Source organism: the organism of the source record quoted next, unplaced genomic scaffold (genome assembly GCF_019419815.1).
Source record: "Pyrus x bretschneideri cultivar Hongxiangsu unplaced genomic scaffold, Pyrus_bretschneideri_v1 Contig73, whole genome shotgun sequence".
Lineage (NCBI taxonomy): Eukaryota > Viridiplantae > Streptophyta > Magnoliopsida > Rosales > Rosaceae > Pyrus > Pyrus x bretschneideri.
This window is the reverse complement of record NW_025999813.1, coordinates 497,869-525,332: the sequence shown is the minus strand read 5'-3', so window position 1 is coordinate 525,332 and position 27,464 is coordinate 497,869. Positions and strand designations below refer to the sequence as shown.

The following is a 27,464-nucleotide window of genomic DNA, read 5'->3' as shown; positions in this document are numbered from 1 at the left end:
ATCATGTCTAGACCTAGAGTTGTGCGCCACTTTAATAAGCCAAAAAAAACATCTTTCCCTTTTAAGCTCTTACATGAAAATGAGGGAGAAAGCAGAGTAGAGCATTGCCAAAGATAGAGTCGTATTGTGCGACTTGGTGCCGGAAGATGGAGCCATGGGCATCGTGTTTAACCTTGGGCTTCACTGGGCTACCCACCTTCTGTAGCGTTATACCAAAAAGGAATAATGTAGCTGGAACCATGAAAAGAAGAAGAGACGACTTAGTAAAACAGGAATAAGAGAGGAAACCACGGGATTCCCCATCTAAAACTTAGAGAGATCCCTACAACTATAAATCAAAAGCCTTAATACGTTTGAAAGAAAGATGCACTAATCAAAGCAAGTTATTTATAAGTGCTGAAAACCACAATTCACGAGCTTTAAACAGTTCATTCACTCTGATCTTTCTGATAAGCTTCCTTACCCCTTCAAAACTACCAAAACATTAGAAACCCTAGGTTAGCCACTTCAAAACTATGCAACCAAGAATAACTGCTCTCTTTCACGCCAAACTAGCAGGTTTTTAGCTTCATACCACACATTGTAATTACCCAGTCGTTCCAGTGTTTATTAGTTTAACAAATCATTCTGAAAGTTGCAAGAAGCACCTTAATAGCCATGGGAAGCTCCTTAAAGCCCCAGGAAACAATTCATCAATGACGAAAACATTCAATGTAACACCAGACTAAGCACCTAGAAGTTGTTGGAAGAACAAAAAATCATTTTATAAGACTTGTTTTTCCTTCAGGATATTTTGGACTTAGTCCTTATTAACTCAGAATTGAGGGACATGAATGTTTGGCTTGTCTTCTTAGGTACCGTTTGGTAAATGAGATGGGACGGAACACACTCGTCCCACGTTTGGTGGTTAAAAAGAGTAGGGCACGCTGTCCCGTGGAACAGATTTTAGCTAAATTTTGGTTCCACCTTTACCCCATGGCACACAAAATTATAAATTTTTGGACAACAATACCCCTTAACTATTTCATTAATTCCATTGTCTACCCTTCATCTCTCTTGTAGCCTCCCTCTCTTCTCCTCCTCCACCACAAATCCAGCAACCTAACCATGGCTTCTCCACCGTCTTCCCTGTAGGACGATTTCATCCTCCCTCTCTAATCAGCCCCAATGCTAACCCAATCCAACAAACCTATCCAAACCAAACCCCGTATTCTTCCCGCCTCCTTCGTCCTCGCTACTGGTCCGACAACGAAACCATCGTCTTCCGCCGCGCCAACCCTCAAGGTCATCTACTGGCAAGACGTGGGCGATGCTGTTGCTTGACGATGCCCTATTGCTTCTCCGACTTTGTCACAAATCAGAGCTTCTATCTTCCCTCTCCCATAGCCTTAATAATTACAAAATCCTCTACCACCTCCTTTCCCTCTCCTTAATCTCTAGATCATCTGCCTCATTGACTTCCTCTTCACGGCTCAGGACATTTCGACGTCGTAGTTATTATGGACGGTGACGCTGCTCGACTCGCACTCGGAGATCCTAGAGAAGGTCTAGTGGCGCGCCAGGTGATGAGGTACAGAGCTCCGACGATGATGGTCCCGCATGTTGCTTAACCTTTATTCCCATACCCATGACTGCTGCAGAAAATTTATAGGGTTGAGTCGATGGAGTCAACGGAGAACCATGGGTACGTTTGTCATTTAATCCTTTGTTCCATTCAGCCCTACACGTACCAAATGTGGAACAGAACAACTGTCCCATTCCATCTTGTGCGTACCAAATATAGCATGGAACCTTCGTTTCGTTCCGTTCCATTTTGTCCCGTTTTGTTCCGTCTCTTCTTCGTACCAAACACTACCTTATAGCACAAGCCCATCAAAGCTTTGGATACAAAAACTTGTTCCCCACATTTGTCACTACCCTATGTAACCTTGCATCCCCTTTCATTTTAATTTTACCCTCATCAATTTTGTTTTTCTCAATTATAAATTCTTTTAATTATCAAAAGTGTATTTTAATAATTAAAATTAATTCTATTTGCATTAACAATGACATAGAAAAGAAGGCAAAGTCAACATCTCCAAAAAAGAAACATAGAAAATGGTCATTTACCATAATAGTGGAAAAACTATTAAGTTATTGTATGACGGTATGAGTTCGAACCTTGTCAGGAGCTAATCTAATATTTAATTTAACAAAATCAATCGTTTGATTAAAAAAAATTCAACAAAATTCACTAAAATGGAAAAATCAAAAAAAAAATTAAAAGGGTGTATTCAATTAGGAATTTGAGAGATTTTATTGGATTTATAAATCCATGAATTTTTATGGAGTTTAACTTAGGGGTGGGCAAATGAGTCCTGGACCCACGGGTCGGGGCGGGTACGGGACGGGTCCAAAAATTATATATACTAAACAAGCCGGGCTGGGCCGGTTCCTGGTAAATAACGGGTGGGTCGGTTTTAAAAGTTGGAGAAAACGGGCCCCGGCCCGGACCGTTCATTGCTCTACCCTCTATCACGATATCACCTTCTCTCTTATTCTCAAACCCAATTCACAACTCTCCCCTCACTCTCTTTCTCTATCCCGACTTTGAGTCTCCGACACCACTCCGAGTCTCCTCCCTCGATCTTTCTTCCTTGTGGGTTTCTGATTTTGCTTTCAGATCTGTCGATTCTCATCCTTCTCGATGTCTCTCTCTCTCTCTCTCCTTGAACCTTCTTCTTCTTCTTCAAGTTCTTAATCCCAGCTGGGTTTGCACAAATCATGCATCGGCAACCCAATCGATGATCTGGCTCTACGAGGACTGGAGCAATAACTGCCAAAAGCTCACCGATTGCGACATTGGGTTCGGCATGGACGCCATGAGAGGTAAAAGGGCCTGGTCTATATAGTCACTGACTCTGTTGAGCATTCTCCCTATTCGTAGCATTTTGTGAAATTGAATTCTTCATCTCCGAAGCAATTGATTCTATTGCAGCTGCTAACCTGAACTCCATTGATTCCAGATTATTGATGATCTGGTTAGTCATCGAATTCAAGTGCAACGCGATATCAAGATTGACCAGCAGAAATGAGGAGATGGTATTAACAATATTTTTAGCTACATCCTCCATCTGCAAGAGCATTGAGTGGGATTTAAGAAAGAGATGGAGGAGTGGCCTTGGCGGAGGGAGGCGGAGACGTCGAGGAAGGTTGTCGTTTCGGGAAAAAAAAAAAAAAATTACCCGTAGGACCTGTAGGAATTGGCCCGGCCTGCCCCGTTGTATTTTCAAGCTGGTCCGGTCCGGTCCCTCCAATGTTGGGCCCGCCCTGGCCTGTGCCCACCCCTAGTTTAACTGATTGGTAGACATTTCGTCTAAAATTTTGATTCAATTCTCTTGAAATATCATGAGGATGTAAGATTTGTGGATGCTTAAAATACACTACAAAATATCTTCAATTCCCTATAATTCCTCAACTTTTCCAAATTATTTAAATTCAAATTTTAATTGAATACACCTATAATATTATAAATTTCTTTAAAATTCTAATTATACCCGAATTTCTAAAGATTTTAATAAACTATCTTAAAATTTTAATTAAATACCTCTGCATTCATTAAAAGAATTACAATACACCCCTAAATTAAAAAAAAAAAAAATTTTCTTTTTTCGGTTCCGCCTTTGCTCAATTCTATCTCTCGCCCCGCTGCTCTCCCCCCCACCCCCCCCTACCCCCGCCCCCCGCGCCTTTCTTTTTCTTTCTTCCTCTCTCTAGAATCTCAGAGCTTCCGTTGGCCATTGTGAATAAGCTCTGGTCTTCGTTGCAGGTTCGTATCACTATTCGATCTATTGGATATCGTTTCCGAGATTCCCTTTTCTGTTCCTTCTGTAATTTGTTTTTCAATTTCGTTCCTCTGTGGTTCTATATGGTTTGTTTTTGATCGCGGTTAAAAGGGATTGATTATCCTTGATCTTAGTTCGATTGGTTCGGATTTTTGTGGGTTTTTATTTGGATTGCGTTTTCCGCAATTGGGTTCATCAAAATAGTCCTGACTTTTTAGGGTTTTTGATTAGCAATTTCGTACTTTCAATCTGTTTGGTTTCAATTCAGTTTGGTTTCTTCGAGTATTTGGAGTTTGATTTCAGGGTTTATTGGTTTTTGGATTTTCGGATGTGGGTTTTTGGTTTAGGGAATGGTAATTGATAAGCTGTTTGGTTGCAGAGAAACTCATGAAATTTTTTTACTAGGTTTAATATTTTTTGCGTTCTATGTCGCCTTAAGTCTTGATTGCTGTAAAACTGTCATCATCTAAGCTAATTAATCGGTTGAACTGAGATTTTTGTTTTGTCAGGTCCCAAAAAAGTAGAATCTTTTTTTTTTTTTTGGATTTTACGGTCGTCTCGTTACATTTACTTGTTAACAGACAGGACAGAAAGTGTGATTCAATTTGTTAAGTTTGGTTCTCCCCTGAAATTCTAACGTTGAGATGTCTGTTGTTGTTTTATATCTGGGCTCTTTAAAAATTATGGTGTAATTGGTAAAAGAAAGTGTGGCTTGTAGTGTGCACATGCTACTTTTCAGGCAATGGACTCCCAATGTATATAGATTTTATTATTGATTGTTTTTCTCTTATCATGTGAGCAGGGTTGGAGTGTGAGGACAGGAGTTTTGGAGTGGGAAATGGCCGGGATTTCTAGTGAAGAGTCCGGTGCAGGAAGGTCTACGGAGGGGATTTCAAGTGGGCAGCGTTGTCTCTCTGGGGAAGCCTTAGCAGAATGGCGGTCCTCTGAGCAGGTGGAAAATGGAACCCCATCTACTTCGCCCCCTTATTGGGACTCTGATGACGACGATGATGGTGGTATGGTTTTTGTGCACTACATTGCTTATTGCCTAGTGTGCTAGAATGTGTATTTGTTTTTTCCAATCTAATACCAGGCTTGTGGAAATTTTGAATCAATGGAGCTAAAAGATGATATGCACCTGGATTGTGGTTATGTGAAGTATAGCTACGAATGTTTTATAGCTACTGTACAGATGATTGTTATTTTCAAATACATTAGCCTTTGCCATATTTAAGTTTGTACTCACAAGTTGCACCATAGGATGAGTCCAATCCTTTTCTGAAGTATTTTAATCTTGTGTTGAAATGTTGTAAATGTTTGCATGAGTGTGTCTCCTGATCACATACGTCAATTTGGAGAATTTAGGTTGTCCTAGGGAGAGATTGCTTAGGCTATTGTTTTACTTACCTCGTAACTACAGTTTGTTTTGCTTAGTATGGCAGAAAAGGGCTGGACAATTGTGCATTTGAATATCTAAATATTTAAAAATTCAAAATTTGAAAAAAATTATTTTTATTGTATGAAACACCTGTTCCATTTATGTATTTTTCACTTGAAACATGTGAAATAACATATTAGCCTGTTCCATTTATGTATTTTTCACTTGAAACATGTGAAATAACATAGTAGACTTTTTTTCAAAGTTTTATTAAACCTCCCCACACTTAATTGTAGCATGCGTCGGTGAAGGGAGACAAGGGCAGCATTATACTTGATTGCTCATCTCTGCATGGAATCAGTTTTATAATATGTCATTTCCTCCCAAATTTCTTATTTTATATATGGGTTTAATTCATCTTGGTTATATTTCATTTCTAACTACCCTTTCACTCCACCTTGGATTGAAAATTTAGCCTTCCTTTATTCTATTGTAAGAAATAAGACCTCTGCGTTTCCCATGCCATTTTATCAGTGAGTGTTTCTGCTTTCAAATTTTATTTGGATGAGTTGGTTAAATGTTCATGAACCTCTTACTTCTTTATAGGGCCAAAGCCGTCTGAATTATATGGAAAGTTCACGTGGAAGATAGAGAAATTTTCTCAAATTAACAAAAGGGAACTTCGCAGTAATGCTTTTGAGGTTGGCGGCTACAAGTGGTATGAATTCTGAATATTATTATTTTCTGTGCATGTTGAGCACAAAAAATGCTAGTACTTTAGTTTGCTTGTTTATCCAAGTTGTATCAAATTAATTTCTGGTTCTGGCGAATTAATAATCATTGGGTCCTCTTTCCAGACAACACATGCAACCCACCAATAAATAGTTAAGTAAAGTGGAGCTGAGGTCAACTACGTTTCCTTTACCTTGTTCTCAATAATGAATGTGTTTGATGTACCATGTGATGTTCTAATCATGAGTGGTTATATGTTACAAACATATTGGGGGGTTCCAGTGAGTTCATCTTCTGGATTCCTTCTGTACCCACCGAGGGAATGTAGCCCAAATTCATTTCTGAAGGGTTACATAATTACTGGAATATGAGAATTATGTATATGTCCATGCAACATTGTTTAAGCTTGGCACATATTTGATAGATGCATGTGGCTTGGGCAAACAGTCATCATAAGATGAGTGAGTTTTGAAATTTTTGTTATGGCAGGTACATCTTGATCTATCCCCAGGGTTGTGATGTTTGCAATCATCTCTCTTTGTTTCTTTGTGTAGCTAATCATGACAAACTTCTTCCAGGTGTGTTATTGTTTCCTTTGTTGAATTATCTCTGATTATTGATTTTATTGGGGGTATAATTGTGGAATTTCTCATTTGTCTGTCTAACAGGTTGGAGCCATTTTGCTCAGTTTACTATAGCTGTGGTAAATAAAGATCCTAAGAAATCGAAATATTCTGGTTGGTTGGTTAATCAATTTTTTGTTGTTCCAGTGGGTTCTTAATATATCCATCACCACGTTTGAGTAAGCATACATTTTTTGTAGATACATTACATCGCTTTTGGAAGAAAGAGCATGACTGGGGATGGAAAAAATTCATGGAGCAGTCAAAAGTATTAGATGGGTTTATTGATGCTGACACTCTTATAATAAAGGCGCAAGTCCAAGTCATCAGGTGCTCTATGATTATTCAAGCTATAATTTGATTTACTGAAGCACTAATGTTGTATTTTTGACTTATGATCACAAAATAAGTAACGTAGTTAGGTCTCAACAAGGATACATTATAGCTAAGAAGGCACTATATCTTGTGATATTGAATGGAATCCACTTATGAATTTTTGGTTAAAATTTTGACTCTCTCTAGATCTTGCTCTTTGATGTATTCGGCAATAGACTAAAGCTTAGCCAAATAGAGAAAACTAGAAAACACATAGGATTTATACTCGTTCGGCAGAACTTTTGCCTACGTCCAGTTGTGATTTCCCAGGGTAGAGAAATCACGGCTTCTTCAATTAATAATAGAGTATACAGTACTTTTGCAAACCCTAGAACTAATCTCTATCTCTTCTCTCGGCTGTCACATATTATCTCACACTGTTTTAAGCCTTGTCGCACCCTATTTATAGGCATAGGGTGCAGTTTACATGTCCTTTGCAGATTATAACTCCTATTTTAAGTGGAATAGGAAATTAGACTTCCTTTCCAATTCCAAATAGACTTCTTGGATTTCTAATCTAAATTGAATAAGGAAACTAAGATTCTTTCCTAACCCTTTTAAGAGAAGAATTGGTGCACCCTTTATTTCCTAAAACAATCCTAAACAGAAAAAGACACTAATTGACGAGCCAAAATGAAACAATCTCCACCTTGGTGAGTCACACCAAGTCTTGATCATTGCTTCCCAAAGTATCTTTGAAAATTCTTGAAGCAGCTCTCGAAATCTTCAAGAATCTTTACCTTGGCAATCTTCTCCTTGCCTCATTGCACCTCAAGTGAGGAGGTGCTTTGCTTTAATCAATCAACGAGATTGATCAAGTTCAAGCAATGGTTGAACTTCTTGGTCAGCATTATCTTCGTAAGGAAATCTGTGGCATTGTCGTCCCTGTGAACCTTTTATACCCAAATCTCCTTAGACTCCACCCAATTTCTAATTCTATGATACCTTGCTTCAATGTGCTTTGATCTTTGATGAAAACCCTGATTTTTTGCCAAGTGAATGGCACTTTGACCGTCACTTTTTAGCTTCACATAATCCTTGAGTGATTCCCATTTGACTTACCAAGCCACTAAGTCAAATTGCTTCATTTCCAGCTTCGGCCAAAGCAATATACTCTGCCTCTACGGTTGACAAAGCTGTAATTGGTTGCAGTAGTGCCCTCCAATTGATTGGTCCTCGTGAGCATGTAAAGACATAACCAGAAGTTGACCTTCTCTTGTCCATGTCCTTGCATAATCGGCATCCACATCCACATCCCAACACCATTGCATTTTCTTTTTGCTTCTCAAACATAATCCTTTGTCGCCAAGAACCCTTCAAATAACGCAAAATCCACTTGACTGCATTCAATGTTGCTTTCCTGGATTTGCCATGTACCTGGAAACGACACTGATTGCTTGAGTTTTTGGGTTGTGTGCATACCATTGCATCATCACTTGTTTCTCCTTTTCGAACTTAGGACATTGTTGCCCACTTAACCTGAAGTGAACCGCCAAAGGAGTTGAAATTGCCTTTTGCTTCTTGCATGTTAAACTTCTCAAGAACAACTTCTCAAGAACCTTCTGAATATCTACGATGTATGGACACGGACACGAGGATACGACACGATACGATATGGGGGTACATCAAATTTTTAAAAATTAAGACATGATACGACATGGATACGGCAATTTATATAATAAATATATATTTAAAAAATATAATACAATAAAAAAGTTAATTACGCAAATTTAATTTATACTATTCAAACTCTCAAGAAGAAAGGATGGTAGTGGTGTAAATTCGGTGGGCTATGTAGTTTTGGGCTTTAGTCATTTAAACCCTAAAAATAAAATTAAAAAAAAAAAAAAAAAACAAAACTATGGTGTTGTTTTTCTCCACAAAAACAAACAAACAACATGTTGACCTATAATAGTCATCTTCTTCGCGAAGCCTCCTCCACTAGATTGGGTCGTCTCCGTGTAACGCTTTCCTCCGCCAAATCGCGTCATCTTCTTCGCGAGGCCTCCTTCCACCACATTGTGTCATCTCCGTCATGAGGTTTTCTTCCACGAAATTGCATCAAAGGCCATGGTGCTGATATCCATATCCGGACAGTCAGATACCTGTATCTAAACTGTCGGATACCCGTATCCATCTGTCAAACGCTGTATCCGTTGATCCAGATACATATCCAACGCATATTCAACCGTATCAGAGGCGTATCGTGTACATTTGCGTATTCGACACGCGATACACGACCGATGTGCCGTATGTGTGCATCATAGCTGAATATACTTGGCTTGTGATATCCAGATCCTTCCAGCGGTCCTATCTTTCTAAATTTCCTGCCAAGATCTTCTATGCAGCACCTAGATCCTTCATGTCAAACTCCTTGCTGAACATCATCTTCAAGTCTTGAATTCTAGACTTGTCTTGACAAGCAATTAGCATGTCATCCACATAGCAATAGTAATATGATCATCCCATCTTGGAACACATGATAGTAGACACAACAGTCATATAAACATCTCCTAAAATTAATTTCCAGCATGAAGGAATCAAACCTCTTGTACCACAGCCTTGGAGATCATTTTAGGCCATACAAGGACTTCCGTAGACAACATACTAGGTTCTCTTTCCCATACTCGACAAACCCTTCTGGTTGAGCCATGAAAATCGTCTCCTTTAGATCCCCATGAAGAAGCACAGTCTCCACATCTGTCTGCCTAATCTCCATGTCATGCTGAGCTGCCATTGCTAAAAGTAATATGATAGAAGTATGCTTGACTATGGGTGAAAAGATCTCATCATAATCCACCCTCTCCTTTTGTGAGTACACCTTAGCCACGAGCCTTGCTTTGAATTTCACGACATCTTGTTCGTGTAGTCCTTCCTTTTTCCTAAATACCCACTTGCATCCGTCTAGCTTTTGTCTTTGAGCTTAGGAAGCAACTCCCAAACAAAGTTCTTGTAAAGAGACTCCATTTCTTCTGTCATAGCACTTATCCAACTATCTCGCTCATCACTTGCTATAGCTTCTCGATAAGTAGTTGAATCTCCTTGACTAATGTTAAGAGCCTTCGTCTTGGTCAAACCCAAACTTGTCAGGTTTCCTCTATGGAATGCATCTTTGGAATTCAGGTGGATTGTGGGTTAGAGTTCGAACCCCTTGGGATGTATGGCGGATTGGAATGCCTTCAATCTGCTCTATTTCTTGCTCCACATCCTAATTGGTGAACAATGTTGATGCTCTTCTTCTTCCTCTGAACTAATTAACGGAATCTTTGTTGCGTGTATTTCAACATCGTCTTTCTTCCCACTGCTCTCGGCTTTGTTCAGAGACATGGTTGTCTCATCAAAGACAACATCTCGACTGACAACCTTCTTGTTGTTTATATTCCAAAGCTTGAAACCCTTCACTTCTTTCTCAAAAGCTAAAATTATGCAATGTGTAGACTTAGGTTTGAGCTTGGACCTTTCATCACTTGGAATATGTGCATAAGCACTACAGCCGAACACCCTAAGCTTGGAATAGTTCACCGACTTCTCAGACCATACCTCTTCTGCACTCTTAAAACCGAGAACTGTAGATGGTGATACGTTAATCAAATAACTTGCATGATTAACAGCCTTTGCCCAAAAACTATCAGGTAATCCTGCATGAAATCGCTTGCTTCTTTCTCTCCATGAGAGTTCTGTTCATTCTTTCAGCAACTCTTTTTTGTTGGGGCTTTACTGTGAAGTGCCTTGTCATGCCTTCCTACTTACAGTAATTGGCAAACTCCTTACTTGTATACTCGCTTCCATTGTCACATTCTCATTTTCTGTCCTTCAATCCTTGAACTTTGCAAAAACATCGGATTTCTGTTTCATGAAATAAACCCAAACTTTTTTGGAAAAATCATCCATGAAAGTAACAAAATACCTGGCTCCACCATTGGATTTAGTTGGTGCAGGCCCCAAACATTTCAGTGAATATAGCTGAGTTGCTCCTTGCTTCGGTTATCTGCACTGCTACTTGCGCATGGTACCTTCATTTGCTTTCCGAGAACACAATATTCACAAAAGTCCAGCTTGCAACGTGACACGCCTTCCAACAAGCCTTTCTTGTGCAATTCTTGCAACCTCTTTTGACTTATGTGCCCTAGCCTATGATGCCAGAGTTCAGTCTTTTCTTCTTCACTTTACATTGTGGAAACAACTGCTCCCCCTTCTATTGTAGTCCCAATTAGTTATACCTCCTTGTGTTGTAGGTCACCTTGCATTACCACCGGCGATCCTTTAGTTACCTTGAGTCTTCCTGCTTTAGAATGGTACCTATAGCCGGCCCTATCTAAAGCACCCAAGGAAATCAAATTCTTCTTCAGTCTAGGGATATATCTGACGTTCCCCAAAGCTTGTATCACTCCAGCAAACATTTTGATTCTAACAGTGCTGATCCCCTTTATTGGACATGCTGAATTGTCCCCCATTAAAACTTCTCTGCTACTAATCTCCATGCAAGTATCGAACCATTCTCTTACGGCACACATATGGAATGTGCCTCTGGTATCCAAAATCCAACTTGTGAAAGCCTTGGAGCCTAATGTTACTGAAAGAAGCTCCCCGTCACGTTGTTGCTTAGTGATTGTACTAGCTGAACCTGAGCTTCCTTCCATCTTGGCTTTCTTCTCTTTCCAAATCTTGCAGTTGCTCTTCCAATGGTCGGTAGAACCACATTTGAACCTTACTTCTTTTCCTTTTTCTTCTTGGATTTTGACCTACCCATGTTACCGGCTTTCTCTTCCTTTGTCTTTTCCCGCCTCCTCTCCTTCCCTTTGACATAAAAGCTTTGAGAGCTATCAATTATGTCATCTAGTTTAGCATATCACTGAAGGGCTTGAATAACGTATTCAAGCCTTTTAGGGACTCCTTTCCAAACATTAGAGTTGTTTGAAAGTGCTCGAAAGATGAAGGTAGAGACCTCAGCAAGATGATAGCCATATCATCATCTTTGTAAGTTTCTTCGCCCTTTTGAAGATTGGCTATGCAATTTTGAAATCGGCATACGTGATCTTCAATATCACCTCCTTCTTCTAGTTGAAGCTCGAATAGTTCATCATTGAGAAAAAGTTTATTGGACATGGTTTTGCCCATATAAACATTCTCCAACTTTTCGCATGCTTTCTGAGCAGTCATCTTTTCTGTGATGTGGGACCTGACTAATCTTGTGAGATGGGTCTCGATGGAGCTAGTGGCCTTCTTGAGAACCTTAGTCCATGCCTCTGCTGTCATGGTAGCAAGCTTCTCACCAACGAGTGCATCATCCAAATCCTGTTGTATCAGTACATTCTTCATCATCATTTGCTAGTCTGTGAAGTCATCCTTGCCATCAAAAGGTTTTAGCGTAGGCCCTAGGTCCGTGGACTTTCCTCTTGACATTGTAGAACACCTTGAACCAAGCTGTAATACCAATTGTTAAAATTTTGACTCTCTCTGGATCTTGCTCTTTGATGTATTCGGCAATGGGCTAAAACTTAGCAAAATAGAGAAAACTAGAAAACACACAAGACTTATACTGGTTTGGCAGAACTTTTGCGTACGTCCTGTTGTGATTTCCGTGGGTAGAGAAATCACGGCTTCTTCCATTAAAATAGAGTATATAGTACTTTTGCAAACCCTAGAACTTATCTCTCTCTATTTATAGGCATAGGGTGCAGTTTACATGTTCTTTACAGATTATTACTCCTATTTTAAGTGGAATAGGAATTAGACTTCCTTTCCAATTCCAAATAGACTTCTAGGATTTCTAATCTAAATTGGATAAGGAATCTAAATTGAAGTGCATCCTCTTCTGCTGTCCTTTTGTGTTTTCAAATCCAGTTTACTATAAGGCTCCCCTTTTAAACTCACACTTTGATCTTTGGTGGCTGAATATCGTTTTGACATGCACTTCTGTATTCTAATATTCATGCACGTTATTCGTGTTTGTAAGCATTTCTATTCTTTGCTTCTGGTTTTGTAGGGAGAAAGCAGACCGGCCCTTTCGCTGCCTTGATTGTCAATATAGGAGAGAGCTTGTTAGGGTATACTTGACAAATGTAGAGCAAATTTGCCGTCGTTTTGTCGAAGAGAGAAGAAGCAAACTCGGAAAATTGATAGAGGATAAAGCTAGATGGTCAAGGTATGTCTTTGCTTTTGGAACTTCTGTCAAGTTACAGTTTGGAATGCTCACAACTAGAGCTTAATATACAATGCCCTATTTTGGAAGACATAATGGTTTGAGCTTACCTTTACAGTGCTTTATGGTTCTTGTAAATGTGACTTGGCATGAATTTGATGGAATTTTTTGCTGTATCTGCTGGATTTTTTAGTAATATGGTTACCTTGGGTTCATGTGGGTTCTTCTACGCATGTATGTCTGCATGTTTGTACATGTGTCATTTACTCGCTTCTAGTAGTGGTTACATGCTCTTCATTTCTTGATAACATTTCCTTTAATGTTGTTGCAGCTTCTGCTCCTTCTGGGTGGGAATTGAACAAAATGCCAGGCGCCGTATGTCCAGGGAGAAGATGGATGCAGTCCTGAAAGTAGTCGTTAAGCACTTTTTTATTGAGAAAGAAGTCACATCTACATTGGTAATGGACTCATTGTATAGTGGTTTAAAGGCTCTTGAAGGTCAAACCAAGTCCAAGAAAAGTAAGGTGAAACTATTGGATGCTGAAGAAATGCCCGCACCAATTGTTCATGTAGAGAAAGATATGTTTGTATTGGTGGATGATGTTCTGATGCTACTTGAGAGGGCTGCCTTGGAACCATTACCTCCAAAAGATGAGAAGGGTCCTCAAAATCGTACAAAAGTGAGTAGCTAACATCCTATTCTAAACGGTGATGTTTGGCTTGGTTGGTCTGTCGCATTTAAGTCCCGATTGTTGGTTGTGTGGTATGGAGGATTCCATTCTTCTTTTACATTGATATTTCATATTGTCAGCTATGATTTGTGCTCAGGATATTGGGAATCAGTATCCAGTTAGGAAAATACTTGTCTAAGCACAAGAAGTTCGTTTCAACCAAGGATTTTGGTTAACAGTTATTTCTACCTTGTGACCATATAAAGGAAACTCTATACTCTTTATACTTCACAATGCTTGGCGTGAATTATGCTTCTCTTCAATTCTATCGTAAATGTGGATGCATCGAAAGCTGTTATTCCCCTTAGAAATTTTAGTAGTTTAGTATATCTTGATTGTTAGTAGCACTGTGCACTGTTCACTGTTCACTGTTCACTGACTGGTTAACTCACTAGAAAATATGTTTTGTAAACTCACCAAAAATATGATTTGTAAGAAGTTTCAAGCATTTTGTTGTTCTAGTCAAAACTTGTTTGAAGGGCAAAGATCTATAGATGATGGTGTTTTAGTGATTAGAAGGATTCTGAATAGCACATTTCTCACTTCAAGCCTTCAAGGGAGTGCAAAATTAATATGATTAGGAATGTAGTAGGTTTGTAGTAAATAAGGAACATATTATAGTTGTTGGTGCAGATGTGTAGGTTGTTCTATTTTCCACTCTTTTAACTGCTTGATTTCTGAAAAATCACTCTGCTATTCCTGCAGGATGGAAATTCTGGAGAGGACTTCAACAAAGATTCTGTTGAGCGGGATGAAAGACGTCTTACGGAATTGGGTCGTAGGACTGTAGAAATATTTGTCCTTGCTCATATTTTCAGGTCTTCTATCAGCCCTAATATATTCTTTTCTTGTTTATGCAATATTTGAAGATTGTCCCTTGGCCTTCTTTGCATTAAATCAGTTATGAATCCTACTTCATATATTGTGGATATGTTTCATACTAAATGATAGGAGACTTACGATTTATGATTTATCTGTTAGTGAAAATTTTGGTTGTTATTATTGTGCTACCATCAATTTTCATTTATATATTTTCTTTCATAGGAAGTGGCATGCCATGTTTCTTTTAGGATTGCGGTTCCTGGTATACTACACAAATTGAAATAGGTAGAGTTATGATGAATTATTGGTACGCATTAAGGATTGCGGTTCCTCGCATGCCATGTCCTGTACTATGAGTACGCATAAGGAGTAAGATGTGGTTTTTCATTGTTGGTAATTTGTTTACAAATTGTTGAGTATTATCTAGTTAATGTCAACTCCCTTGTGATGTGGAATGGATTTATAGTTAGAATCTTTGCCTACTGGAAAAATCAGTGCTTTTTGTTTTGGGCGTATTTTATCTTATTGTTGATAAAGAGGGCGCATTTGGTGGTCTAATGAAGTTAACCACTTTTCATTAGTGGAATTCAAATATTTGCATTTTGGATTATGAATATTATCTTAGTGGATGTTTGTAGATAATTTTGGACCAAGAAAACCAATGGGTCATCACTCTTTTCAACATTGACATGGTGATCATATTTACTTGCCTATTCTTAATAATGGTATCATTCCTTGTCCTATTTACATGCAGCAATAAAATTGAAGTTGCCTATCATGAATCTGTTGCATTGAAGAGGCAAGAGGAACTCATCCGTGAGGAAGAAGCAGCATGGCAGGCTGAAAGTGAGCAGAAGGCAAAGCGAGGAGCTACTGAAAAGGAAAAGAAGTCCAAGAAAAAACAGGTTTGATTCTGTTCTATGTATTATCTTGTTTAGAATGTAAATGTGACATTTCAGAGTGTTTCGATGATTATGATATCCCAGACTGTCCTATTAATGTGAATCACTAGTGGAGTATGACACCTTATGTCCTCAACAGTTATCAGCTGGACTGCTGAATTTGTTAATGACATCTTTATTCCTTTTCTCTCATTTAAAATTAAAATCACCAAACGGATATTTAAATGCACAATTCTTTTAGGATTACTATGTGGGAAAGGGCAGCCTCATGGGAATTGAAAGTTTTTCTAGTAGCCTTTATTGGAATGAATATGTTTACAAATGTTGCCCAAGTCTATTTTCATGGATAGGGGGCGTGTCTTTCTGAACAATGTTATCTTTTGCTTCATAGTTCATATTGTTCCTGTATTGCAACTTTGAAAACGAGATTGTCAAGTGGGATCCTATTTTTACTAATCTTCCCTTCTAATCTTCTATTTTGGTCCTTCAGATAGTTGAAAAAAAATTCTGTTCCCAGCTTTAGGGTGGAAACAATAATCTATTATGTGGCTGCTGCTTTTCTGTCAACATCTTACTTGAAATTGAAACCTCTGTAACGAGGAGAAACGGTGGTTGGATTTGTCAAAAATGTTTTCTTATTTTTTCCCTTTGATCGCTCACACCCCTCCCTTGCTTCTTTTCTACAGGCTAAACAGAGAAAGAACAACCGGAAGGGTAAGGACAAAGGGAGGGAGGAAAGGCCCGATGTAGAAGCACAAGAGAAACAAGAAGAAGATGCGGTCAATACACCCAAAACCACACCTGTAACCCAAATCAATTTAAGAGGTTTTTTAAAGCCGCCACCTACTGAAGAAATGATAGACTACACACCGGATGAAGAAGAACCTGTACTCGAAAAGCTGGATACAGTGGAAGATGTATCTGACATGTCTGATTCAGTGGATGGTGTTGCTGAAGCACCTCCGCTTGATTCTGAAGACAGAGATGCTAGTCCAATAAATTGGGATACTGACACATCAGAAGTCCATCCTCCCACAGAAGCCAGTAGCAGTGGTATTAGTGGACTGTCATCTGTGCAAAATGGGGTATCTGAAAGAAAGAGCCCATCTATGATGGACGATAGTTCCTCAACTTGTTCTACAGATTCTGTCCCATCAGTGGTAATGAATGGGCCATATAAGGGGAACTCATTTTCTAGCTACAAAAACCAGAAATCACCTAGCAGGTAAATATATAGCTTACGTGTTGTGCTCTGAAGTTGATGGTTCTATAAGGTACCGTATCAATTTACCAAATTCATAATTGCAGGGGGAAACACCAACGCACTAAGGCAACAAGTGATGGGAATAGTTGGCCAAATGAGACGGATAGTCAGCCTTCTGCGCCTGTAGCGGATGCAGGTTATCAGAATGATGTTTCTAGAAGTAGTAGTAAGGCGGGTGAATCTGAGTCAGAGCCTGCTGCTCACTCATTGCAGGATCGGAATAAATGGCTGGAGCAGCATGTTGTTAAGGTGGTGGGAATTTTTTTTCATATAATTTTTTTAGTGTTCCCTGAGTATTGAAGAGTTCCTTGTTGCTGTTGTTGGCCTGTCACTTGTATTTTTAACCTCATAATTGGTTTTAAAAGTCACCGTGCCCCCCAATTTTACCTGTTGCATTTGTGATATTTTCATTATTCCTTGCTGTCCTCATAATTAACATATCATAAAAGCAGCATAAATTGCAATTTCGTTACTTTCCCTGAGTGACATGGTTGTTTGCATGTTGTGTAATAGGAGGAAGAAGTTGTATCCCTGCAGAAAAAATTGAGTATCAAAGATGAGGTTGATCTAGAAAGGCCTTTGAAAGACAAGACACCAGCAGTAACATCCTCTCCTGGAAGCCCTCCTAAAGATGTGCCCCTGAATGGTCAGCCGAAGTCAGAGAGCCAGAGTAGTCCGGTTGTAGAATCTAGTCCACTCAGAAAAGGATCCTCCAGTGGAGCTCAACAGACTGAGAGAGTGGTACCTTTGACAACTTCACCGCAGAATAATGGCATGTCCAAACCTCAAAATCAGAATGCTACAACTCCAACGCCAGCTGAAAAAGCCATGGCACATCAAATGCCTGTGATGTCTAGGCCTTCCAGTGCTCCTCTTGTTCCTGGTCTGAGGCCTACTTCTACTGTTGTGCCTACAGTTCAAGCTCAAACTGCTCCTCAGCTTGCCCGTTCAGTAAGTGCAGCTGGCCGGTTGGGTCCTGACCCATCACCAGCAACTCATAGTTATGCTCCCCAGTCCTATAGAAACGCCATACTGGGTAACCATGTTGCTTCAGGTTCAACTGGTCTCACACATACTAACTCTCCAAGTTCAGGCGTGAGCCCATCCCCAGTATACTCTCACTCGCTGGCCTTGGTATCTGCCCCAATGTTCTTACCTAAGAGCTCTGAAATGATGGACCCAAGCACACTTAAGTCAGGCTTCCCATTTGGAATGGTAACTCGGGATGTGTTGCATAATGGACCCCAGTGGATGGATAGTTCTCAAAGGGAATCGAGCAAAGGCATGAACTATGATCCTTCCTCCCTACTTAATGTTCAAAATTTTGACTACTTCCATCCTTTACAAGGTTGGCAAAGGGAACACTTGGCCACTGAGTTCCCAGCCTGTACATCCGGGCGCCATACCCAAGGTGTATCGGCTGATGAGTTCCCACACCTTGACATCATCAATGATCTGCTTGATGATGAACATGGCTTTGGTGCAGCTAGAGGAAGCCCTGTATTCCACTCCTTGGGTAACGGGCCAGGCCACTTAAGTCGGCAATTTTCTTACCCTGGTGATTTGGGCATATCTAACGACATGGGTTCTGCAACCAGCTCTTGTAGGTTTGAGAGAACACGGAGTTACCAAGATGACGGGTTCCAGAGGGGCTACACATTAGGGGGCCACTTCGAACCACTTAGGGAATTTACTCCGCAAGCTGGTCCGCTGCCTTATGTGAATGGGCAGATTGATGGGTTAGTTCCTAACCAGTGGGCAATGGCTGGTTCTGATCTATCGCAGCTTGGCATGAGGAACACAGAACCTGATGGTTACCCATACTACAATCCAGAATATTCGAATATGGCATGTGGGGTGAATGGTTACACTGTATTCCGGCCTGCTAACGGTCAGTGAAGAGAATGAACGTACGACGGAGCCTGCCCACAAATTAGCGGGTCACTGTCCGTTGTAATAATGTATTCGAGGAAATTGCTGGGTCATTACATTTGGAGTGAGGGTGTAATCTTTTTCATAAGAAAACATTTGTAAAGTGTTTCTTCTACCCTTTTCTTAAGCTAGAAATGAAGGTTTGATTTATCCTGGGCTTTCATGGTTCTTGGTTGACGAAGCAGGCTTCAAATTTTTACTGAAAACACTTTTTGTCCGACCACATTGAGTGAAAATCTCTTACTATTGTTATGTTGTCCCCGAAATATATCAGGTTTGTATTCGCTACGCGCCTCGTGGTCTCGGGTGCGCCCTGCTATCAGGTGGTACCCGGCACACAATTTCCGTCAGAGCCATAAAAACCATGAGCATTTACCTTCTGAAAAGAGTACATGGTTTAAACTTTGACTACTAGTTGTCAAAATTGCTGAAAATGCTTACCTTTGGCAGGACTAGTGAGAAATGTTTGGCTTCAAGTAAAAATTAATAGATCTTACTCAAGGAGAGATTCTACCATTGTTCTAAAAATTCCTGCCTAACCGTTTGAAAATTAAGAAGGGGCGCCTAAAGCTGATGAGGCGCCCGCCTAGACCGTGTAGGCACCCACCTAGCCAGCCTAGGCATCCGCCTAGGTTGCAACACATTTAGACAAAAAAAGAGATAACTTTCATTTTGAATTTTATTTTTTTAATAAATTGTTAGATACTTGTTGAGTACTTAAATGAACACATATTATACATGTCATTTTATTTTTTAGTTTATGATGAAATTATATGTATTTTAAGTATAAACAGACACTTATTTACATGAAATATAATAGATTTACTTAAATCCGCCTGCGCTAAGCTCTAGTCCGCCGTCCGACTAGCGCATAACATCTTTTATAACCTTGGATTCTACATGTAACTATTTTTCTCTGTCATTTATTTTCTTTCATCACGTGGGAGAGAAAGATGAAAATAATGAATCGGTTACACTTAAGATTTTTTCCGTAAAGTTTTAAGATCAAATATGTCACAGGATGCAGCCATGTACATTACGTCACGTAAAGTTTGACAATTTTTTCTGTTCCTACTAGGATTATGTATGTGTTGAGAAAGTCCCATTTGGAACTGGAATTTTATTTTGCGTATCGTAATGGACCACTTCAGAGTGTATTTTATGTCTGCCTTTTTATTTTTTTTAATTTTAATTTTTTTTAATTTAAATGGGAGAACTTGACTAGTGCTATTGGCCTAAGTGTCAAGTCCGGGAACCACTAAAACGATTTGAATATAAGTCACATATTTATTAGAGAATTTTTTACATTTATTAAAAATACAAGTCACGTGTTGTATCATTTTACGTGTTATTATAAAGATAAACAATATGGTTGTTATGTTTCACTTGTAGAGTATATTAATAAAAAAAACAAATTTAGGTATTATAATCTAAGTTGAATAAAATGTGACATGACTGAATTTTGAGTATACGGAAGAACTACCAGACTTTTTCATATATCACATAAATTAACCAATGGATGAAGGTTTAATAAATAAATAAAAAAACGATGGTTGAGAGTACGTGAAGGGAAAGAAAGCACAATTCTTAATCATCAAAGACCCGTAACACTCTGCTTAATCATCAATATATATATATATATATACATATATATATATATATATATATATATATATATATATATATATTAAACGAATTTGAGTCTTTGACAAAGAAGGCTGGAAAGCAAAACCTTGGGATGAAGCTCACATTTTCTCCCTTAAGCTTTAGTTAATTGCATTTGATGGCCTATTCAATTTTGTTGAGCTGCACTTGGAGACTAAAAGAATGAATTAAAAAAATAAAACCAGTAGTCGGCAGTCAAATCCCTCCAAATCAATAAAATAGTAACAAAGTTCCTCGATGGATTTAGCTATAAATACCACAACTCCCTCGTGAAACTATTATACATACGTCGATATATCTCAGTACTAGGGGTGATAGGAAAATCTGATTCCAATCGATTCTGAGCCCAAACAATCTAAAATATTTCAACGGATTCAATTCCGAAACCCGAAATACTATACCATACGTAAAAAATATTATGGGGCTGGTAAACATCAATGCTTTGGCTGTGCTGCTGTTGCTTCTTTGTCTTGCACACGTACAACCCAACGAAGCTAGCAGGATTCTATATGCCAAAAAGAGGGAAGAGCTCAGCCTGCAGTCTCTTCAAAGAGGTCAGCTGCCTCCTGATGAGTCGTCTAAGTGCACCTACATTCCTGGCACGGGCGGATCGGGCTGCCCACTCGAGGTCAAGAACTATGCAGGCCATGGTCTGCCTCATCATCATGCTTCTGCTAACCCTCGTCTCATGGTTCGATTTGGTGTGGCTGCCAATATTCCTAAATAATGAGACTAATTGTCAGGATATGAAGGTAAAAGATGAAGGTAAAAGAGTAGCCCAACATCAAGCACCTGAAAATTTTCAAACTCTTGAAGCATGAGTTTTTGCAAACTCTTGAAGTTGCCACAAATCTATTGAAGTCGGAAGAATAATGGTATACTTGACCTAATTACAAGTCCAAATGTTACAGGATACACGGGGTTTCTTTTTATTTTTATTCCTTGTAATAATTTTATAGGGAATTTGAATTTGTACATTCATATTCACTCTGTTCAATACATGTTGATTTATTTCCACATTAGTTTTCGGCCTTCGGCTAATGGATAAGTGTAAAAGTGTTGAGAGTATGAATCCTACCTCGAGAAAATGAGTGATCTAGCATGTGCCCTAAGTAATTGGGCTACTTCTTATATTACTAGTTGGTTTTATGGTGTAAACTCAATTTTCTTTAAAAAGTTTGATTTATTCCTTGTAATGGAATAGACCCCTTTAATTAATCTTTAAACCCTAAACATCAAAAGACCTTGCATATGCTATAAGTAATTGGGCTCCTCCTCATATTGAAAATTGATTTTAGTGGAACCTCAACTTTCTTCATAGTATCAGAGCAATTTATTCCAACTGTGAAGCTCAACGACCACACGTGCTTTGCATTACCCGATTTCTGTTGTCCATGTGATAGACTTGAACATTCGTCACACGTGAGAGGATGTGTTGAAAGTATGAATCCCACATCAAGAAAATGAGGGACCTTATTTGTGCTTATAAGTAATTGTGCTAACTCTATATTTCTAATTGGTTTTATGGTGATACCTCAACTTTATTCAAAAAGTTTGATTTATTCCTTGTAATGGAAAGGACCCCTTAATTAATCTGTTATCCATGTTAATTTCCAAGTATGAATATTCTAGTTAATTAAGATGGTTGTGTGTTTGATTTGTATTAGGTTACTTGCTCTTCACGCATGTAAATATTAATGTATACCTCCGCTGAGATACAAATAAAATCATCATAAAATTGTACCCCGAAATTCTACTATTCTGGTTTTGTGCATTATGGCCTGACTACTATATTTGAATGACGAAGTTAATTAAAGGTCAGGTTTGAAGCGAATATACCGTGTGAAACAAACAATGAGAACTAAAGGTTGCTGGCCGGTTTGGCAAGGCAGAAAGAAAAATGTGGTCTCAAGCTGCACATGCTATTGCCCGGCAGCTTTTCTTTGACCGGAGGTAGTTAGCTAGTGACCAAATCCAAAATATTACTGAAATTATTAATTTAATTATATACTCAATCAAATCTTTGTTGGCACAGAACATGCTTACATTAGAATTAATCAAAGAGAGGAAACTGGGATAATTTTTATTTATTCAAGGAAGAGATAGATTGGAACATTTTTTCAAGGGATTATTGGACAATTTAAACACTCCTCTAAAGATTATGCTCGTTTGGATGTGCTTTTAAAATGACTGAAAACACTTTTGGTAAAAATGTTTTTGGAACCAATTTTTAGTAAAAATGCAAGTAAATTTTGGAAAAACACTTAAAATACTTCCTGGAAGAAACACATAACTGGTACTTCTTGCATAAAGCACTTTAAGTGCTTTTGGAACCAAAATCTTTTTCTCTAAAAACGCTGTAAGTTATTTTAAAAACATATCCAAACGAGTTCTACCTACGAGAATGGAGGACATTGGCATATATGACTCTTAGAATTTGTCCAATTTAATCATAGAGGATAGATTTTAGCTGCCCTACATCTTACAATTTTTGTAGCAGTAATTTGTTGTACGTAGATGACTAGATGTAATTTGTTGTACAACTGGAAATAAGTAAGAAAATGAACTCTTATCGCCAGTACATCGAAATTTATCATTAACACTAAACAAACATCATAGCTAGATAGAAATGTTTGGTGTCAATATACTAGCCCTACTTTTTGTTAACAAAATATTCGAAAAGAATCTGCAGTGTACATACTAACTAATTTAATTGGGTTAATTTAAGCACACAGTCCTAAGTCATGTTTATATGTTTCAAACTAGTATTAGAAAGAGCAGATTATTTTATTTAAGTGGCATATATGAAGCACCTCAGAAGTGTCCATAACACGAGGCAATTAGAAAATGAAGGCTTGAATATCACATGATTCACATTCACGTACGTTACACGTGGCAACATATATATAGTTTTACTTTAACTAAGAAAAAAAGAACATAGATATATATACTAGCTAGAAGAAGCTCACACACTATGTATCATGTGTAAATAAAAAATTTTAAAAAGAAAAAAATTATACGAAAGAGACCGAAGTTGAAAAGAATTGTGATAAATAGAGGGAGAGAGTAAGCTTGGGAGTGTTTTATTTTGCATTTATTTTTTTTAATTAGAGATATGTTTAGATAACATGTGGGTGATGGATGAAAAAGAAGAACAAAATCATTTTGTGCAAAATTACTTTAATGCCCATAAATTTTCTTTTCTCATATTTTCTTTCAAGTATGCATGAAAGAGTATAATGATAGTTTTCTTAGTTTTTTGTTGACAAGCGTTCCATTAATAAGTACTGTGTGTGTGTAGATTTTGATGGTTGGATCGTTAAAAAAAAGTTAAGGGAGAGGACCCTATAAAATGTGTGTCCCCATGATCCTACCACATGTGTGGGCACGCGCGCGCGTGCGTATATGTTGATTTGAACTTAATTTGATATCTCAAAAGAATGAGATGGATCATGAGTAGAAGACTCAAGTGGTGGATTATCATGGTCAATAAGGTCTTGCTCTTCAACCTATTGCGTCTTTGGTTTAAAACTTCTTCCCTGTAGTTAGATGAATTTAGTGAAGAATATCTTATTGTGTGTCAAAATAAAAAACTTATGAGTAGAAGGTACAAGGTACATCATATTTTTTTAGTTTAGGTAAAACTTATCACATTTTTAGTTTAGGTACTATTGGTCCTAAAAATTACAAAGCCCACGTGACGTGCATGCCGAGTAATTAAGAGTATTGCCTCCTTAGGTGGCTTGAATGTTGGTGCAGGTATGCCCATTTTCCGCCAAGCTCAGTTGGGCAAATATCTTGAATATGGTGATGTGGTGAAATCCACTGCTAACTTCTAAATCGAGCGACTCTAGCCGAGGAAGGAACATTCTCACCTTTGACTTCAAAAACCTAAAGACAAGGTTATGCTAATAACTGTTAAGTTCTAAATCCTATACACCAGGTTTTGCAACCTCAACTATATCGGTGAAAATGTAGGTCCGCTAGATCGTTATCAAACAATATCAACAAATCAAGACTTTTCACTGGCTAAGACTTAGGATAAATAGACAACCATAACTCAGAGAAAATCCCCATCTATTTAGTGGATCGAAAATCCTAACACAAAATGACTCTATAGGTCCAGCCTCGTCTATCCTAATCGGTCACCTTCATTGGTCGCTTATGGAAAACATTGTCTATCCAATTGGTCAACGTTCTTCGGTTGCCAACCCAAACTTGTCTATCTAGTCATAATTTGTTAACGATTAATAAGTCAATTTCACAAAAGCAGTGAGAAAGGATTTCATGTAGAGCATTCATTTATGTGCTGAGTTGAAGGTCCTCTTCATGTTGCCAATACTCTCATATATATATTGATCCCCTCTCACCATTCTCCCACCGAAACTCTATCACTACCATGTCCACTTTCTTAGACTTAACCAGGATTTTGAACGCAGATTTTATTATGTCATTAATTCAAAGTTTATCTAGAAGCCAATCCTGATCCTTAAGCAATCCTGCTTCGTTTAGAACTCAATTGCACCACCAACACTGCACTACTGAGCCGAAACTTACAACCTTTTTTCTGTGCTGACTTCTAACAACTCGGCTCAAATCAGAATTTCAAGCCCAAGCAAATATGATAATCAATCAAACCATTGCCAACACAAAATATGTTAATTATCTTATTATTTGGCGAATATCGGAAACTGGGATGTTTTAATTTTCTTATACAAGGAAGGGATAGAGAGAGTGAGATTTGATTGAGGACGGTTTTAAGTGTTTGTTTATGTTATTGTTCAAACTGGATGTTTTGCAGGGGATTATTAGACAATGTTAAACTTTCCACTAAATTACCCACGACGCTAATGTACGGCACCGGCCTGAAATACAAAGCAAATAAGAAATGAACTATCTAAACAAACATCATAACTAGATAGTGAAGCAAAGCACGTGCTTTTATCAAGCTAATTGGGGTTTGAAAGATCTTCAGTTTTCAAACCAAATATTCTAAAAGAGATATGCAGTGAACGTACTAACTAAAGTATATGTTTAAGCATTCCCAGCTAGTAGTATAAACACTATATTTTTTGTTTTGGGAGTGGTACATGTGAAGCACCTCAGAAGTGTCAATAACAAGAGGCAATCAATCAAATGAATTCCTTTAGAATCTTTGCTCTAATTTAATTAATAAAAAGGAACTAAAAGGCGTCTTGATTATCACATATGCCTCAAAGTTTCACGGCTGCATTGTCTATATATGAAACAATGTGGAATGAGATCCATCATGCTTAGAAGGCGCAAGCTAAACATGCATTTCTTTTTCTTTCTTTTATCATGTGCACATTATGAGTATGTGAGAGAAAATGTGGAACTTCGAACAGATCGAACTAATGCATAATTATATAGTTGAGAAATCAAAATACAAATTTCAAGTTATTTAAATCTTGAATTCGAATCCATAAATGTTGAGATCGCTATTGAATTATTAAAACTTAGTCAAAATTTCCACTTTAATTGTGAATAACTTTTGTGTATTAAAAAAAAAAAATTATTAAATAAGGTTATTATAAAAAAAAGGTCATTGAAATTGACCTTCACCATCAAGATGGTCTCTGAAATTGAAAATTAATCAATGTAGTCCTTGAAAATAGGTGTTGTAAATCAATGTGGTCCTTCCATCACAATTTTGTTAAAAATTCTGTTAAGTGCTGATGTGGTACATAAATGGGCCGCACAAGATTTACGGATTTTTATCACAAATGATCCTTGAAATTGACCCACACCATCAAGATGGTCCTTGAAATTGAAAATTGATTAATGAAGTCCTTGAAAATAGGTGTTGCAAATAAATATGGTCATTTCGCCCTAATTCTATAAAAAACAATTAGGGGAAACTTGATATAGGTCCAATTTATTAAAATAAGTCCAATTCCTTAAATCTTATTATTTTATTATCAATAATTATCTCTTCAATGATAAGATTTATTATAAAAATCAAATTTCTTCCTAATTATCTCTTTGATTTTTTTTTCTTTCTTGTTCTTTATCCCGTTTTAAACCTCACTTATATATTTTATTTTTTATTTATATAATCAACCTATATCACAGGTTAATTATATTTATCTACCTATATGACAGATTCTTTTTTATAATCAAGTAAGATTCATGTGTTTTGCTTGTAGATATATTATGTTTTTTTTCTACCTTTTAGTTAGGTTTCATATCTTACTTATAGGTATGATATACATTCATATATTTGTTACTTGAGTTAGGGTATAATGATTTGAAGATAGATTTATGTCAATATATATATATATATATATATATTTGTTATAAGATATTAATTATTATGTTTTTTGTTATAAGATATTAATTATATTTTTTGGGGTTGAAAATGCATAATAATAGAAGATTTTAATTGATTTTTAATATTTTTAGAAAATATAAAATGAGCATTAAAAAAAAATACATATAATTAGGTAATTGGACTCACTCCTAAAAACCATCTATGTTTTTGGACCTGAATCTAAAAGCCCCAAAAGATTATTATGTGTTGATGTGGATTAATAATTTAATAACCAATTAAAAAATCTGTCTAAATACTTTTTTGCACGATGGAAATTTTTTTTTCTTATAGTAGGGCCTACTTTAAAGAGAGATTTCTCAAAGGCACAATGCTTAACCAAGGCCTAAGAGGGGGTTTGGAAATAATTTTCAACCAACAATAGACGTGCCTCGACTAGAACCTTATTATCTCAAGGCAAATCTTGTTGTTCTTTGCAACACCAGATCACCAGGGGAGTGCCCAACAAGTTCTCCAAGATTAAGGTTGTGGTGAGGATATTGATTGCCTAAATGTTAATGGTGATGTCACAGAAGTCGTCGCCAAACCAAGCCGTCACCAAGGGTGATCTTGATCCAAGGCCAATTTGGTGAAGGGTGTCAAAGTATGTAAATATGGGTGTATTAAGGATTTTCTTTTTCTAGAGAATAGATAGCGAAGGCTACCATAGATGAAGGTAGAGAAATGTGGACTGGGATCAGAGGTGATTGCAAGACTAGGTTTTTGGGTTGATAACCTTTTTATTA

The 27,464-nt window shown here is 37.7% G+C and overlaps 1 protein-coding gene across 2 annotated transcripts; it reads left to right on the top strand.

Moving 5' to 3' along the window:
- Positions 1-3,655: 3,655 nt before the first annotated feature.
- Positions 3,656-18,878, top strand: LOC125472799 (TNF receptor-associated factor homolog 1a-like). 2 transcript variants are annotated; one of them, XM_048574647.1, is made up of 13 exons: positions 3,656-3,808; positions 4,627-4,840; positions 5,809-5,920; positions 6,424-6,512; positions 6,603-6,671; positions 6,758-6,887; positions 12,919-13,077; positions 13,406-13,754; positions 14,511-14,623; positions 15,382-15,532; positions 16,216-16,754; positions 16,838-17,042; positions 17,307-18,878. In XM_048574647.1, the coding sequence occupies exons 2-13, from the start codon at positions 4,663-4,665 to the stop codon at positions 18,690-18,692; spliced, it is 3,480 nt and encodes a 1,159-aa protein (XP_048430604.1). In that variant the 5' UTR covers positions 3,656-3,808; positions 4,627-4,662; the 3' UTR covers positions 18,693-18,878. The 2 variants fall into 2 exon arrangements, with proteins under 2 accessions (XP_048430604.1, XP_048430605.1); XM_048574648.1 differs by lacking the exon at positions 12,919-13,077.
- The last annotated feature ends 8,586 nt before the right edge of the window (positions 18,879-27,464 follow it).

Bases quoted from the DNA above. Each gene is read 5' to 3' on its own strand.
- LOC125472799 (XM_048574647.1), top strand. From the start codon at position 4,663: ATGGCCGGGATTTCTAGTGAAGAGTCCGGTGCAGGAAGGTCTACGGAG. The intron at 6,672-6,757 runs GTTGGTTGGTTA...CATTTTTTGTAG, and splicing joins TAAGAAATCGAAATATTCTG to ATACATTACATCGCTTTTGG. The intron at 6,888-12,918 runs GTGCTCTATGAT...CTGGTTTTGTAG, and splicing joins GCGCAAGTCCAAGTCATCAG to GGAGAAAGCAGACCGGCCCT.